Consider the following 13,950-nt stretch of genomic DNA (forward strand, 5'->3'; position numbering starts at 1 on the left):
GCACCAGGTACCGTCGGGCGTAGGGGAATGAGATCACTTAGGTTTTTGCCTGTAACCTTGATCTGCAAATCCAGATGAGCTCCCATTAAGGGACCCTTTTATGGGCTCCCTCCACCCTCGCCGAGCCCTGGGTGGAGCAGGGTGGCCGTGCTGGAGAGCCTTGGAACGACTCCGGTAAAATACTGCAGCTGCGGAGAGCCGAGGGGTGCGGGGTGATGGCCCTCGCCTGCCAGGCTGCCCCTCCGAGTTTCTCCTCCGTGCTCCGAAACGCCAAGTGCGCAGTACCATGCTCTCCGGGCTCCTCTTCCTTCCAGCTTCCTCTTGCCGGTACCGGAGCAAAGGCCCCCGTCCACCCATGGTGACTCCGATGCCAAACCTTTCCCCATCCCTCCTCCGCCAGGGCAGCGGCCGCGGGGCAGAGGAGTGCCGGAGTGCCAGGGCATCCCGCCGGTGCGGCGCTGGGCTCGCTGGCGCGCACCTCCCCAAAGAAAAGCGCCTTTGATTCAGTTGAGAGCGGAGGAAACTATTAGCCAAGCTTTGTTTTCCTGGATCCCTCCCCCTGCCGCTGACATTCAGAGGAGAGCGAGGGAGACAGAAAGTGAGAGAGGGAGGGCGGGAGCGGGTGCCAAGCGGCCGCACCCCTTGTCAGCTTGGGTCAGCGCCACGTTCGTTATTAATGCTCTGTCTAGAGGTCACATTCAGATGCAACGAGCCCTGGGTCAGCCAGAGGAACAGATTAGAGCTCGCTCGCTGCTCCGCCACATACCGACGGCACCGGCTCCCCGTCCCCGGGCTGGCAGGAGCGGAGCTGCAGCGCGGTCGGCTGCTCCCTCCCCTTCGCCTTTCTCCTGCCTTTTTTTTTTTTTTTTTTTTTAATTATTATTATTTCTTGGCAACGTCGGGCATCTCCTGAAACTGCACAGCCTCCCCGTAGCCCCGAGCTGCTGAGCGAGGAGGTGAGGTAGGGGAGAAAAATACCGGAGGCGCTTCCATCCGCCTGAACAATCGCGGCTGCAGCCGGCTGGAAGGCTCCGGCGAGCGAGCAGGAGGAGCGCGGAGGACGCCGTTCGCTCGCCAGCCCCACCGGAGGGAAGAGCACTGGGGCCGGAGCATGTGTTCCATGTGTTCCCACCAACTTCTGGCATCGGGGTCAGGAGTCTCCTGCCTGTGACCTGGTTTCCAGCCTCGGCACCCGCTCGTTCGCCTCTCTCGGCCGCCCATGGCTCTGAAATCCTCTCGCCCCCAGGATTTAAGGAACCGGCTTTGCTTTCTTCTCTGTCTCCGGCTGCTGCGAGGGAGCGAAAGCAAAATGCGTGGGGAGGGTGTGAGCGGAGCACTCGCAGCGCTTCGCAGCGGGCTGCCGTGCCCGGGGGGGCTTTGAAGAAGTGCCCCAACGCCCGCGTCCTTCCCAGCTCGCCCTCTGCGCGCTCCGGGCGCGCTCCCTGCCTGCCGGACCCGCAGCCGGAGCACGTAAGTCAGGCGCTGGGGGTCCGAAGGATGGGGTTAACCTCAAGGTTGCGTGTCGCTGCGTGCCTGCGGGCACCCCCTGCGTCCCGAGCCCCCGCCCCAAGCCAGCGTGAAGATCTGATAACTCCGTTAGTCATAGTTTCAGTTGCGGTGCCGAGGCGGGCTGGCGTGCCGGGGAGCTCGGGGCAGTGGCTGGGGGCTGCGCAGCGCATCGAGCCGGGGGTGCCCGGTGAACCAAGGGCTTACCGGCACGTCCCGGGGTGTCTCGGCTGGTCCCTCCCCGAGCATGCAGATAATTACAGCGTGGGGAAGCAGGTGTTGCTGTTTCGCTCTGGTTTTAATGTAAAGAGCAGGGGGTCCGGGCTCCCTGCCGGGTCCTGCAGGCAGCTTCCTCGGGAGCCCACCGCTGCCGTGGCCACCAGCCTGGCCAGCTGCGGGCTCCTCCGGCAGCGTCCCTGTCCCCCAGCCCCGCGGTGGGCACAGCGAGCCTGACAGGGGAAAGGGCAGCCGGGAGCTGGCATCGCCGCGGCTGGCAAAGGTCAGGCCATGCTGGGCACCGCTCGCACTGGCAGCCGTCACCCCCCCACACTCCCCAGGCTCTGCCGTGCCGGGTCCCGCTTCCCGCCGCCAGGCAGCGTGGCATCTCGCCCACCGAAGCCCCAGGGCTCATGGCTCACCGGTGCCAGTGTTTGCGCTCCAGGGCTTTGCCCGGGGCACAGCAAAGGTCTCTGTCCCCAGCTGTCACACTTGGTGCTGGGCCACCAGCACAGAGATGAGCAAAGGGGGCCGAGCCGCTTGTTTGCTTTGGACGAGCAGCGAAGGGTTGTGACACAGGGGATGGGTTGTGACACAGGGGACTGTCCTGTTTTCCCCTGCAGCCTTCAGCAACTCGAGGAGGGGGAGGACTCCCACCCCAGCTCGTTATCTCCCACAGTTGGTGGCCGGACGTCCTTTTTTTTTTTTTTTTTGATTCATTATTATTTTTAAGAAGTCGCAGCCTGCCAGCGGGGTGACGGCGGTCGTGGGTTTGGCTGCAGCGAGGCTGGGAGTTGCAGAGTTAAAGCTCAAACTTGTTTCTTGGCTTGCCACGGCCTTTTGTGGTGCTCAGCGCTGTGTGATGCCTGCCTCTTACATGCAATTTGATAAGCCCTGGTGCTGGGACGGGGCAGGATACAGGCACCGGCTGGATGTTAACTCCTGCTGTGCTGGGTACTGCCGGTTTCCTCCAGGAGCTGGGAAGCAGGGAGAGGTTTCATCTCTCCTGGGGGATGTGGTGCCAGCTATTCAAGGCAGATGTACCCGCGGCCCCCATGCTGTGCCCTCCCCTTGCACGGGTGCAGGAATCCTGGCGGGAGGTGCCTCCCTCGGACCCCGATTGCTTGTGGCTGCGCTGAGATGAGTCTGTCCCGGGAGGAATTTGTTGTTGGGCTGAAGCAGAGGTTCGACTGTCCCTTCGGTCCAGGCTGGGGCTCGGAGGTGGCACGTGGCAGCAGTGTGGCTGAAGGCTGGCAGCGGGGCCAGGCTGGGGTACAGCTGTCGTGGCTCCCGGGCACAAGCAGGGCTGTCACCAGGAGCCCTAATGTGGGACTCGTCGCGGTCCCAAGCCCTGTGGTGTCTGAGCAGCCAGGGAAGTGTTTGGGGACGGATGATGGAGGTGCCCAGGCAGTGCCTGTTCCCAGGCTCTGTGGCTGGTGGTGTCTGGAAGATGCTCCTAGCAGGTTCATTCCCTGCTGGTTTTCATCTTGAAGTCACCTTTTGTGGCAGTACTGTGCCCCTGGGCTCGTAGTCTCTCTATCCTGCACCCTACACAAGGTGCAAGGGAGGACCTGGGGAGCTGTTGGCTTGAAGGTGGCATCACATGGGCAGGACCAGCTGGAACAGCATGTCCCAGTTCAGCTGGCAGCATCCTGCAGGCTGGTGGCAGCTCTGGCCCCACCAGGCACCACAGGAAGGACCAGCCACACACTAGGAAGGATTGCAGGCTGCGAGGTTTTTATTTCCCAGAAAGTCTGGATCTTCCTCGGACAGGTCACCTCCAGGAGCCTGGGATGGATGGACAAGGGTGCCATTGCACCCTTCTCTGGCCTGTGGTTGTGACCCCCACCTCCAGTTGTGGCACCGGGGGTGCCCAGACACCCCTGCAGAGACCGCAAGGACGCAGGCTGCTGACTCGCTCCTTCCTTCTCCTCCACCCTGCTGGGTTGCCCCAGTGCTGGCAGGAGCCCCATGCTTGGGTGGCACCATCTGGCCAGGATTGCCAGCCCTTGGCGTGATGCCTGACCTGGGAAGCTGCTTTTGCTCATGAGCCTGCAATCAGCACTAATGCCCTGGCACACCTCTTCCCAGCCCGGGATATCACCTGGGCTTCCCTGCTCCTCCTCCCCATCCCTAACAGGACTCTGCGCTCCAGCGCCCTGAACTGCCGTCTTACCCCAGTCAAAGTCATCACTGGGGCACAGGAGGGTGGGAAGAACCTTTGCTTTGTGATAGGGACTTGAGAGCTGCTGCCCCAGGTTCTCCTGGGCATGGCAACACCTCCTGCAACCGTCCCAAAGGGAAGGGAGCACCGCTCGCCCTCCTGACAGCCCAGTGGCTGGCCGAGATGTGGCTGTGGGACGTATTTTGTTCCAGAGGCGGTCAGCATAGTGTCTTGTTTCTCCTTGGAAAGAAAAACAGGCTCTCATAGGTCATCCCCTGGCCTAGGAAGCCATTCAGACGGGTGCTAGTGACCATATTGTTCCTGTGGAGTTTGGCTTGCGCGGAGGATGTTTCCCATCCTGCATGGATAATGCTGCCCTTGTGGGAGCGTATCTGGTGTTAAACCCTTCTCCTTTTTCCCTCCTGCGACCATAGGTCTCCTTGAGCATGGGCGGAACTGGTCGGCCATTGCCAGGATGGTGGGCTCCAAGACCGTGTCGCAGTGCAAAAACTTCTACTTCAACTACAAGAAGAGGCAGAACCTGGATGAGATCCTACAGCAGCACAAACTGAAAATGGTGAGAGCCCCGTCTCAGCCCACACCCATAGGTAGTTCCCAGCCAGCTTGCGTGCTTCCCACAGCCAAGGAGGGTCTTTATCATGTCAGAGTGAAAGCTCTGGGGAGCGGGAAGCGGAGCAGGAGAGGGTTTTCTACCCATCTGGCCCCAGGAGGTCTGGAGGAGGGGGAGCTGCTGCGTGGGAGATGCCTGGGTGTCTGGAGCATGGCTGGTACGCAAGGAGATAAGAAGGAGCAGAAGGAGGAGGAGGGTTGTGGTGTGTTGGCCGGGACGCGAGCTCAGTCCCGGCTCTGCAAATACTTTGATGCCGGCGAGGTTGTTCTGTTCCACCCCAGGAGCGGAGAGCCCGTCGGGGCACCACAGCTTTGTGCCCTGCAGGTACCGCAGTTACCTGGTAAAGTGTCGGTTTGCCCCAAAGAAATTCAGGGGTTTAGGACAACGTGAGGAAAGGCTGGTCCTGACACGGATGTTGGTTGTCCTCAGGGCTGCGAGCAGACGCGTACATCCCTCCGTGCCTCGCTTTCCCCATCAGAAGGGGCTAACACTGATGCTTTTCTGGCATGCGGTCCAGGGTGTGAATGAAGTGGGGTTTGTTTGGTGTTCTGGAGATAGGACGGACTGCTAAGAGCAACTAAGGATTATAATTATTTCATTTGTAGAGTATCCTGGGGTTCCCAGTTTCTGGCTAATAGAATTCACATGGCTAAACCCCCAAGGGGTGCTTTGAAAATGCAAAGGACAATGTTCAATGCAGGAATCTCTCCAAGCAAGCTATTACAGAAAGAGTAAAAAGAAAGACAGGAAAACATTCAGTGACTCACCCAGGAATTTAATATCCTAGTCAGTCTATAGGAATGAGAGAAAGAGAAGACATCGGCGATTCTTTTTTATTAATTCTCTACGCACAGAGACACTCCTGTGTTCCTATGTTTCACTGAATTGTTTTTAGAAACAAAGCAAACAAACTATATAAAAGACCCCAAAACAGATATAAAGACTGGAATGAAATGTGCATCAAGCCCTCCGAATATAAAACGTTACATTATAAAGATATCATTGTTCATTACTGGGGAGCATCTGAAATAAGATCATACAGCTTAGCTGGCAGTGGAGCCGTTGTGTATTAATTTACTCTGCTTCCTAATGTTTCAGAAATTATATCACGGAAGTGTTTTTCTGCAGAACCACATTTTTCCCCGCATCCGTCCCTCCAAGGCAGCCGCTAGACTTCTCCAGTCTAATTGTTCACTCTCACTTGCAGTTTATATCAGCATCATCATTTTATTTTTTGAGCATTGGAGGCTATGGGATTCGGTTGTGGAGAAGAACAATGAACGTTCAGCTGTTATTTATTGTGCTCTATTGTTTTGTGGCAACAGCAGATGCCAGAAAGCTGAACAAAATCAAAGAACAACTGAGATTAAATTGCCATAGACCTTCCTTCCTGACTCCTAAATATATTCACGAGCAAACCGAGCCTCCAAATCTCATCCTATACCCAGTAGTCAGCCATGACCTCTGTGGAGGAAGCACGTGGCGAGGCAGCGTGGCATCGCCTAGTTTTGCCGTGACATCCCCAATTTATTCCCTGACCTCGCCACCAACAGCTATTGCTGCTGATGTGCGGGGAAACACAGTGGCTCTGCTTTTCTTCCTCTTGCTTAATGAGAGTAAACTTAATTAGCAGATCTCATTCGTTTCCCAAATGGGGCTCATTAATATTGTAGCCTCCTCTTCCAGGTGGGTGTGACACTGGGTTGCAGCAGCGGCAGGTCATGGGTGGGCAGCAGTGACCGCTGTGGGACGGGAAGCAGAGACTGGCAAGGTCCTTTTGTCCCCAGAACATGTCACAGCACAGTGCAAAGCAGGAGATTCCCATTCCCCACAATAGGACAGTGCTGGGTGGGATGAGTCCGGGCATTTCAGCAGCTCCTTGTCCCCTTGCATGCTGAACCTTGGCTAGCCAGAGCCCGAGGAGCTCTGGGGACAGGGGGACCCTCCCTCAGAGCATCCAGGGAGCACCCAGCGTTAGGAAGGAGAAAGGTCTGGGTTGCAACAGGTGAAGATGTCTGGCATGGTGATGCTCCTTTTCCACCTCTCCAAAGCCCGCATGGTCCATACGCTCCCACGTGCTGCATTTGGAGTTTTAATTTGAAGACCCATCCTTTTACCGGAGAGGTTCACCCCTGGGGAAAGAGCACACAGGGGCCGGGGAGCTGCAGGTGGGCTGTGTCAGCACGCAGAGCCCCGTTCCCCCTCTCCCAGAGCTGCTCAGTGCTCGCGAGAGCCTTCTGCAAGCCCACTGCGGCCCCGGCTCTGATGGGGCTGGATGCCAGAGATCCTCACTCTCCTCCCTCTGCAAGCACCCCCCTGGATCCGGGTGTCCGTGCCAGCCGGCTGCACCACGGGACAGGGAGCCTGTTACCACTGGGGCAGGGTCAGGCCACCTTGAGGCTTCGCTTTATCTGCCCGGCTGTGTTTGGTTTCACTGCCGAGCGGCTCGGATGTGTCCCAGGCATCAGCGTCACTTAGCCTTGACCTTCTGCGCACTGCGCTCTCTAATCTCGGCATTTAAAGAAAGCAGGGCATTGGGATACACGGCGTCCTCAGAGCCGCTCTTTTTGTTAGCGGTTGGAGATTAGGCTCTATCTTCACCAGGACCTCTTTGCAGTGTCACATTGGTCTATTGACTGCTGGGGCTTTATTTGGCTTGTGCAACGAAGATGGGCGAGTTATCTCCTGAGCTGGTGCTGGTCCTGCTTGGAGAACCAATCTTTTGAACCCCTCCAAGCAACATCTCTGCAATTCCTTGGTTTTTTTGGGTGGTGCTGGCTTTGCACGGCAAAGCTGCTTCAGGAAGACAGCCTGGTGGCCTCTTCTAGAAGGTGAACACGTCTGCCTTGCCTTGGTATAGAACCTTGGTCTTGGCATGGGGAACTGGGACCCTCCTCACTGTGGGATCTCCTCTCTGCCCCTTCCTGTTGCTGCTGGCTGCTCCTGTGGCAGAGCACGGGACTCACTCTGTGGTTAGACTTAGTCCTGGTGCCGTCTCAAATATGCATCACTACATCACACCACTGTGGGACTGCCTGGTCCTGCTTGTAGGACAGGCTGATGCTGATGGGAGGTACCCATAATGATGGCTCCGTGTCATGGCTCACTACCACATGGTAGCCTGGTTTGGAAGCTGTTTTGTCTGTTCCTGCCACGTCAGGTGGTGAGTGCAAGGAGAAGCTGGAGAGATGTTGTACTCGAGGCTGGTGGCATCTCCCTCTCCTCCTCCAAGACAGATGGTGCAGGTGAACTTGAGTGGTGGGATGCAATGCCCAGTGCCGGGGATGGCAAGAGGGGAAGAGCTGCCCATCCCTGCCAGGCTGGGAGTCAGCGTGATGGGGCTGGCTGGGGACCAGGTGCCCGGGAGGACAGCATGGAGGAGCAGAAGTGGAGTGACCCCTCGTGCAGGGTTTGGTGTCCTAGCTGCACAGAGCGTGTCTCCGCAGTGGTTTTGGCGAGGCAGACCACTCAAGTGGCACCAAGTCCTGGATGCTCCTGCAAAAATCCCTGGTGGCGGATAGAAAGCGGGAACCCTCTGGGCTGGTATAGCACAAAATGAGCATCAGAGTGCCCATAGGAAACGGCCCTGTCACCTTCCTGTGGCCTCGCTGGTAAACGCTTGGATTAAGAGAATGTTGTGACAGTGGGGAACACTTGGTCCCAGGCATGGCTCACAGAGACTCTTCCATGTCCTGCAGTCATGGTTAGGATCCCGTGTCAGATGTGGGCCCTGTGCCCGCTTACAGAGGCAGAGCAGGAAGGGACCCCGTTCCTGGGCAGGGTGCCGGGAGCAAGACTGCGTGAGGGGACCAGAGCTGTTGGCTTTATAAGAGGTGAGGTGGTGGCTGGAACGTATCTCTAGACGTAGCCAGGATCTGCTGCCTGGATTTCACGTCATCTTCCCTAAATACCAGCAGTGTGGTCTGCCGTGAGAGGGACCCATGGTGCCCCCGGCATCTCACTGCTCCGCTCTGCCGGAGCCCGGGCTGTGGCCAAGTAGGATGCTGAGGCAGAGGCTGGTTCCCGGCTAATTCCCCAGCGAGGAGCCTGCTCCTGCCCGCGGCTGAGTCACGGACCCGTGAGTAAGAGGCAGAGAAGTCTTTGCCATAGTAACGTCGGCGCTTTGTCACCGCATTAGCGTGATGGGGAACTGCTGCTTCAGACAGAAACGTGCGGTTGCTGAATCGCTGCCGTGGCAGAGGCGCGAGCGCTGGCGGTGCCGGGGCATCACCGCTGCTGCCGGCCGGGGCCGGGGCACCGCAGAGCCCTGCCTTCCTCCTGCCGCCTCCCCGCGCCTTCACACAGCCCTTTCTCAAGTGCCTTTTTTTCCCCTCTCTTCTGCCCAGTTTGATAAAAATAGATTTTGAGCAAGCAGCGTTTCCAAGCAGAAGGCAGTTGTATTTGTTTGTTTTATCTGGAAGTTTTTTAAAGGATTGAAAAATTGCGGGGGGGGGAAGGGGGGGGATCAGCTCTTCCCAGCACAAAGATCCAGCAGCAAAGTTAACGTTTCCACCACGGCTTTATCTCTTCATCCATGTAAATAAACGTCCTACACACGTCATTCATGTGGGGTTTGCAGGGAGAGCCGGAGATGATGGGCCTGTTCCTACTGGTAATATTTACTCAAGCAACAAGAGCAGGAAACGATAGCAAAGCCGAGACTTTCCCTTTGGGCCGGCGGGAGGGAACAGCTCTCCGTGCCCTCGTGGCTGCAGCACGTGCCCCGGCAAGCAGGGACAGGGCTCTCCCAGGGCAGGATGGGCTACCAGGTAGCTCACCTTTGGGATGCTGTGCCACCCGGAGTGTCCCCACTGGCGACAGCCGCCCCGGCATGGGAGTCAAAGTCCTTTGGCAGCACCTGCCGTAGGCGACATGAAAGCTGGTGCGCAAAAATATTGGCTGGGCCGTATCTGGCGCATCAGCTTCGTTATTTGCAGACAAGCGTCAGGCTGCGGCCATGCATGTTTTCGTAGGTGGAGGTAGTCCCTGGAAATGTGCAGGATGAATGCGTGCACATGCGTAACGTGGGACCACCAGGATCTTGCCAGCCTGGCGCTGGTCACTTCTGCACTGGTGTCCTTGTCCGTGTGTCCATGCGTCAGTGCCACCCCTCCCTTGGAGGCGTGCTGCTGCCTGGGGCTGGAGCTCCGCATGGACCTGGGCTGGCCATTGTAGGACAGTCAGTTTTTGGCCAGGTGGGACCATGCTGCCAGGCTTTCGGCAGGTGAGTCCGGTCCTGAGGACTGATTTTCGGAGGGTTTACCCGGTGGGACCGTGATGGTGTTAGCATCCCTCTCGGCCCTTTGAGCAAGACGGTGCTGTCTGCTCCCCATCCCTCTGGTCTCTCCTTCTCACCATCGTTTGCCTCTTCCCCAGGAGAAAGAAAGGAACGCCAAGAGGAAGAAGAAAAAAGGCACCGCCGTTCAAAACGAAGAAGCTGCCTTCCCTCCTGCAGCCGAGGACGAGGAGATGGAGGTGTCGGGGACGAGCGGCAACGAGGAGGAGATGGCCGAGGAGGCGGAAGGTGAAGCGGGTGGGGGGCTGTGGCGAGGGGGACGCACTCGGCTCTCCTGGCTTTGCTGCCAGTACCAGGAGATGCTGGCAGGGGCTTGCGTCTGTCACCCCAAAGCCACACTGAGGTGACGGCATCCCGCAGCACGAGGTGCTGGTGGCTTTTTGGATGCCTCTGGATTTCACTCTGGCGAGGAGTGTCCTGGATCGCTGCCCTCCTCCCGTGTCTGTCTGGAGGGATGTTTATTTTGGGAAGGTCGTGTGATGCGGGAGCTCTGTTACCGGCAGCCTCCGCTGTGACTGCCAGCTGCCCACGGGGGTCCCAGGGGGCATGGGGAGGCTTACGGCAGCCTCCGTGGCCCAGGGGCACGGCAGCCCCTGCATCAAGGCTGCATGTAAAGGAACTTGGATTGGTCCCAGCAGCTTCTTCTCTCCCTGGAGGAGAGCAAGCCCTTTGGTTCCCAGTTTCCATCAGCTCACACTTCCCACGGCACCCAGCTCACCGGGGCCTGGCACGCTTGTGTGCTCTTGTAAACTGCGTTTCATGGTGTTTTCCCCCAAAGGGGGGTCCCTGTGTGTTCGGCAGGGTTAAATAGCCAACCCTGTGAACTCTCGAGGAGCTTAGCATGGGCTCAAGGAGGGATAACCCACTAAGGTTTGTACATGCCCATCCCCGTCTCGTCAGGGCATCGCTGCCAGTGCTGCCCCAGGCGGTGGAGCCCGCGCTGCCAGCAAAGGCAGGGGAAGCCGCGGTCTCCCACCAGCGAGGCTGGGGTACCTTGTCGGGTCTTTTCCTCCTCCTTTCCCTTTTAAGGCAGCGTTTTCCTCCCTCCCAGCCATACCAAAGAAAGGAAACAACTTGAAAGTGACAATTTTCAGCTATTTATCGCTTAGAAAGCACGGCAGCGAGTTTGGAGAAAATGTGCATAATTTTCCAACAATAGCCCCATTTGACTTTTGTCAAAGTAATTTAATAACTTTACCGTCAGTGCTGGCACCACGCTGGTTCCTGGCCTTAGCACCCAGGCTAATGGGACTCGAAATGGGAAATCTTTTCAAATCATCATCGCGAGTGACTCATTAAAGGCAGATTCCAGGTAAATCTTTGTGCGAGGTGATACGTGACTCAGGGGCGCAAAGTAAAAGGTAGTTATTGCTCTTTGTAAGAGTGCCTGAGAGGAAACAATGTATTTTTGAGATTAGAGACGGATCTCTTGACGTGCTCCTGAGCCTTACGCTCCAAGCCTCGTCTCTTGTTCTGCTGCCGGGGTGGGCTACGGAGCTGAAGAAAGGCATAAGACGAGCGTGGCACGTTTTTGTGCCAAGGAAGGATGGATGTGCTCCAGCGTACGGCTCTTGGGACACAGTTCCTCCGTGCTGCTCATCTTGCCGGCGTTTGAAAGCTGTCCATGCTGCTGTGGAAAGAGAGAGGTCAAGGGATGCCCAGGAGGAAGCCTTTGGGCATGAGCATGGAGCTGTGTCCATCAGGGATGTGCTGAGGTGGGACTGTGGAAGTCTTCTGGTGCTCCTGGCCCTGGACGTGTTTGTCTGTTCAAGGCTTGGAGGGAACGATCCTCTCCCCAGCCATAGAAACAATCTCTCGGCAGCACCTTCGTCTGCAGCGGTGCCTGGACACTTGTGCTTCCAGCTCACTGCAAGCTGTTGGTGGCAGATCTGAGAATGATCCTTTCCATGTAATAATTAACCTGTCCCGCAGCGCTGCCAGCGCTTTGCTTTCACCGACCCTGACCTCCTTTCTTCTGCCACTGGCGGCTTAAATAACAACAAACACGCAGGGTTTTTTGGGATGGTTCCCAGCTGCCCCGGGGGTGGCAGAACCAGGGACACGGGCGACGTAAGTCAGCGAGCAGGGTGCCAGCGAGGTGCCTGGCCCTGGGGGAGCAGAGCTGATCCAGAGCCATGGGTGAGAGGATGAGGAGGTAGCAGGTCCTATCCTGCGGACCCAGCCAGCAGCCAGGCTTTTCCCTTAAAATTCAGCTTCCCAGTCACTTGGTCTCCAGGCATTTGGGTGTGCGGTTTTGCCTTTGGGTGGGGGTTAACAACAGTCGTCGTGCTGGGCAAGCAGGGTCCCCCAGAGCATCCTTTTGCTTAGTAGGCTCTGGATCTGGGGATTCCGGCGCAGCTCTCCCAGCCCCGGGATCATCTCCCCCTCGGAGGAACGAGGGCGTTCTCCTCCCATGGGAGGGGGCGGAGGCAGCGATATGGGAAGCGAGAATCTCGGGCTGATCCTTATTTTTATTTCTTCCCTTTTCTCAGCTGCAGTAAATAACAGCTCCGACACTGAGAGCATTCCCTCGCCGAGGCCTGAAGCCAAAGAAGGAGGCGAAACCGGGGCCAAGGCACCACCCGGGCCAGGAGGTGACTCTGGCGCAGAACCGGCAGTCAAGTTGGAAGAGGCTCCAACACCCCCCGACGCTCCCACCGCTCCCCCCGCCAACCCCACTCCTGCTGCCAGCCCTCCGCCGGAGGCAGCTCCCGAGCCGCCCAGCAGCGAGGAGAAGGTGCAGGAGGACCTGGTGGTGGACGTGGTGAAAACGGAGGAGCCGGAGGAGAAGGTGAGCGAAGAGCCCTGCAAGAGTGAGGTGAAGAAGGAGGAGAGTGAAGACAGCCAGGAGAAGGACAAGGGGAATGACAAGAAGGCGGAAAGCGGCGTCAGCGGCGGAGGGACAGCGGGGACGGAGGGGACGCCCAAGGCTGAGAAGAAGGAGAGTCATAAAGGCAGTAAAGGCCCCGGGGTGAACCCCGACAGCGACTCCAGCGCGACCTGCAGCGCAGATGAGATGGATGAGCAGGATGCAGTGGACAAGAGCAGGTAGGAGTGGGGAGCGAGGTGGGCAAATGCACGGCTCGAGGGCCAGATGAGCTTCTCCGTTGTGTGCCACGGTGCCCACGTGTGCTCTTTCTTGGGAATATCACCACTCAGGTATTCCCTGAGGCAAAGGGACGTGCCCGGTTGTGTCCCCATGTGGCTGTGACCCTTTGGCCACCGCTTGCAGAGGGGCCATGACACAACGGGCAGTGCCGTGTCCCAATGTACAGGTGCTACTGGGCAATGACCATGGGCAGGTGTTGGGTGCAGAGCCACTGCGTCTGCTGGCTGCAGCCCATCTGGGTGATGCAATGGAGCAGGACGTGCCCTTGGGGACAGCGGAGTTGTGCAGAGGCGTGGGCTGGTTTGCCAGCGTCCGGGGTTGGGAGTGGTTTCTGTCCGAGCTGGTGCTGGCAGGAGAGAACTCACTTCAGGGACACGTTCCCAGTGCTGAGTTGCTCCTCGGCAAAGATGCTGCTCGCATCGATAGGGGTAAATTATCTGTCCTGGCTGTAAAGGGAGGAGAATGGTGTGAGCTTTCCTGCGGTATCACCACCAGGTCTTCACCTGAGCTGCTGCAGTCCTGAGCCCTTCACCTGGCCAAAGGCACCTCTGACCCTTTATGGGTGGCTCTTGGGACAGGGAGGGGAAATGCGAGACTCTTTGGAGGAGAAACGTCCTGCTTCCTTTCCAGCTCTTCTCACAGAGCCCTCCCCACCCAAGAGCCTCACAAATGGGTCAGGGTTTTCTGGTTTTTAAAGAATATGTATGAATACATGCGTCTTTGTAGCACTGATTTCTCTAGTGGCTCCTGCTTCCATCCACGCTGGCTCCTGGGTCAGGAGGCACCTCTGAGTCTGCCTTGCCATTGCACATAGGGATGGCGGTCCCTCCGCTGCTTCCCGCATTGGAGCTGGGCTGATGAGAGGATGGCATCCCACGGCCAGCACCCTGCATAAAACACCCCACATGCCTCCCGTGGGCTTGCAGGGGGCAGTTTGGCAACAGAACAGGTGCTGCCAGGCCAGGCGGGCTGTGCACCGCGCTGTGGATGGGGCTATTTAAAAAAAAAAAGCAGGATGAGGCGGTGGG

General features: G+C 57.9%; 1 protein-coding gene across 25 annotated transcripts in view; it reads left to right on the forward strand.

Moving 5' to 3' along the window:
- The window catches only part of NCOR2 (nuclear receptor corepressor 2), a 253,248-nt gene that overhangs the window by 198,751 nt on the left and 40,547 nt on the right, over positions 1 to 13,950 (forward strand). For all 25 annotated transcript variants that reach the window (XM_074606451.1, XM_074606465.1, XM_074606464.1 and 22 more), the window contains exons 18-20: positions 4,321 to 4,463; positions 9,894 to 10,041; positions 12,306 to 12,861. In XM_074606451.1, the coding sequence (XP_074462552.1) occupies positions 4,321 to 4,463; positions 9,894 to 10,041; positions 12,306 to 12,861 (847 nt within the window). The remainder of the gene's footprint in view (positions 1 to 4,320; positions 4,464 to 9,893; positions 10,042 to 12,305; positions 12,862 to 13,950) is intronic.

Source organism: Larus michahellis, chromosome 13 (assembly GCF_964199755.1).
Source record: "Larus michahellis chromosome 13, bLarMic1.1, whole genome shotgun sequence".
Lineage (NCBI taxonomy): Eukaryota > Metazoa > Chordata > Aves > Charadriiformes > Laridae > Larus > Larus michahellis.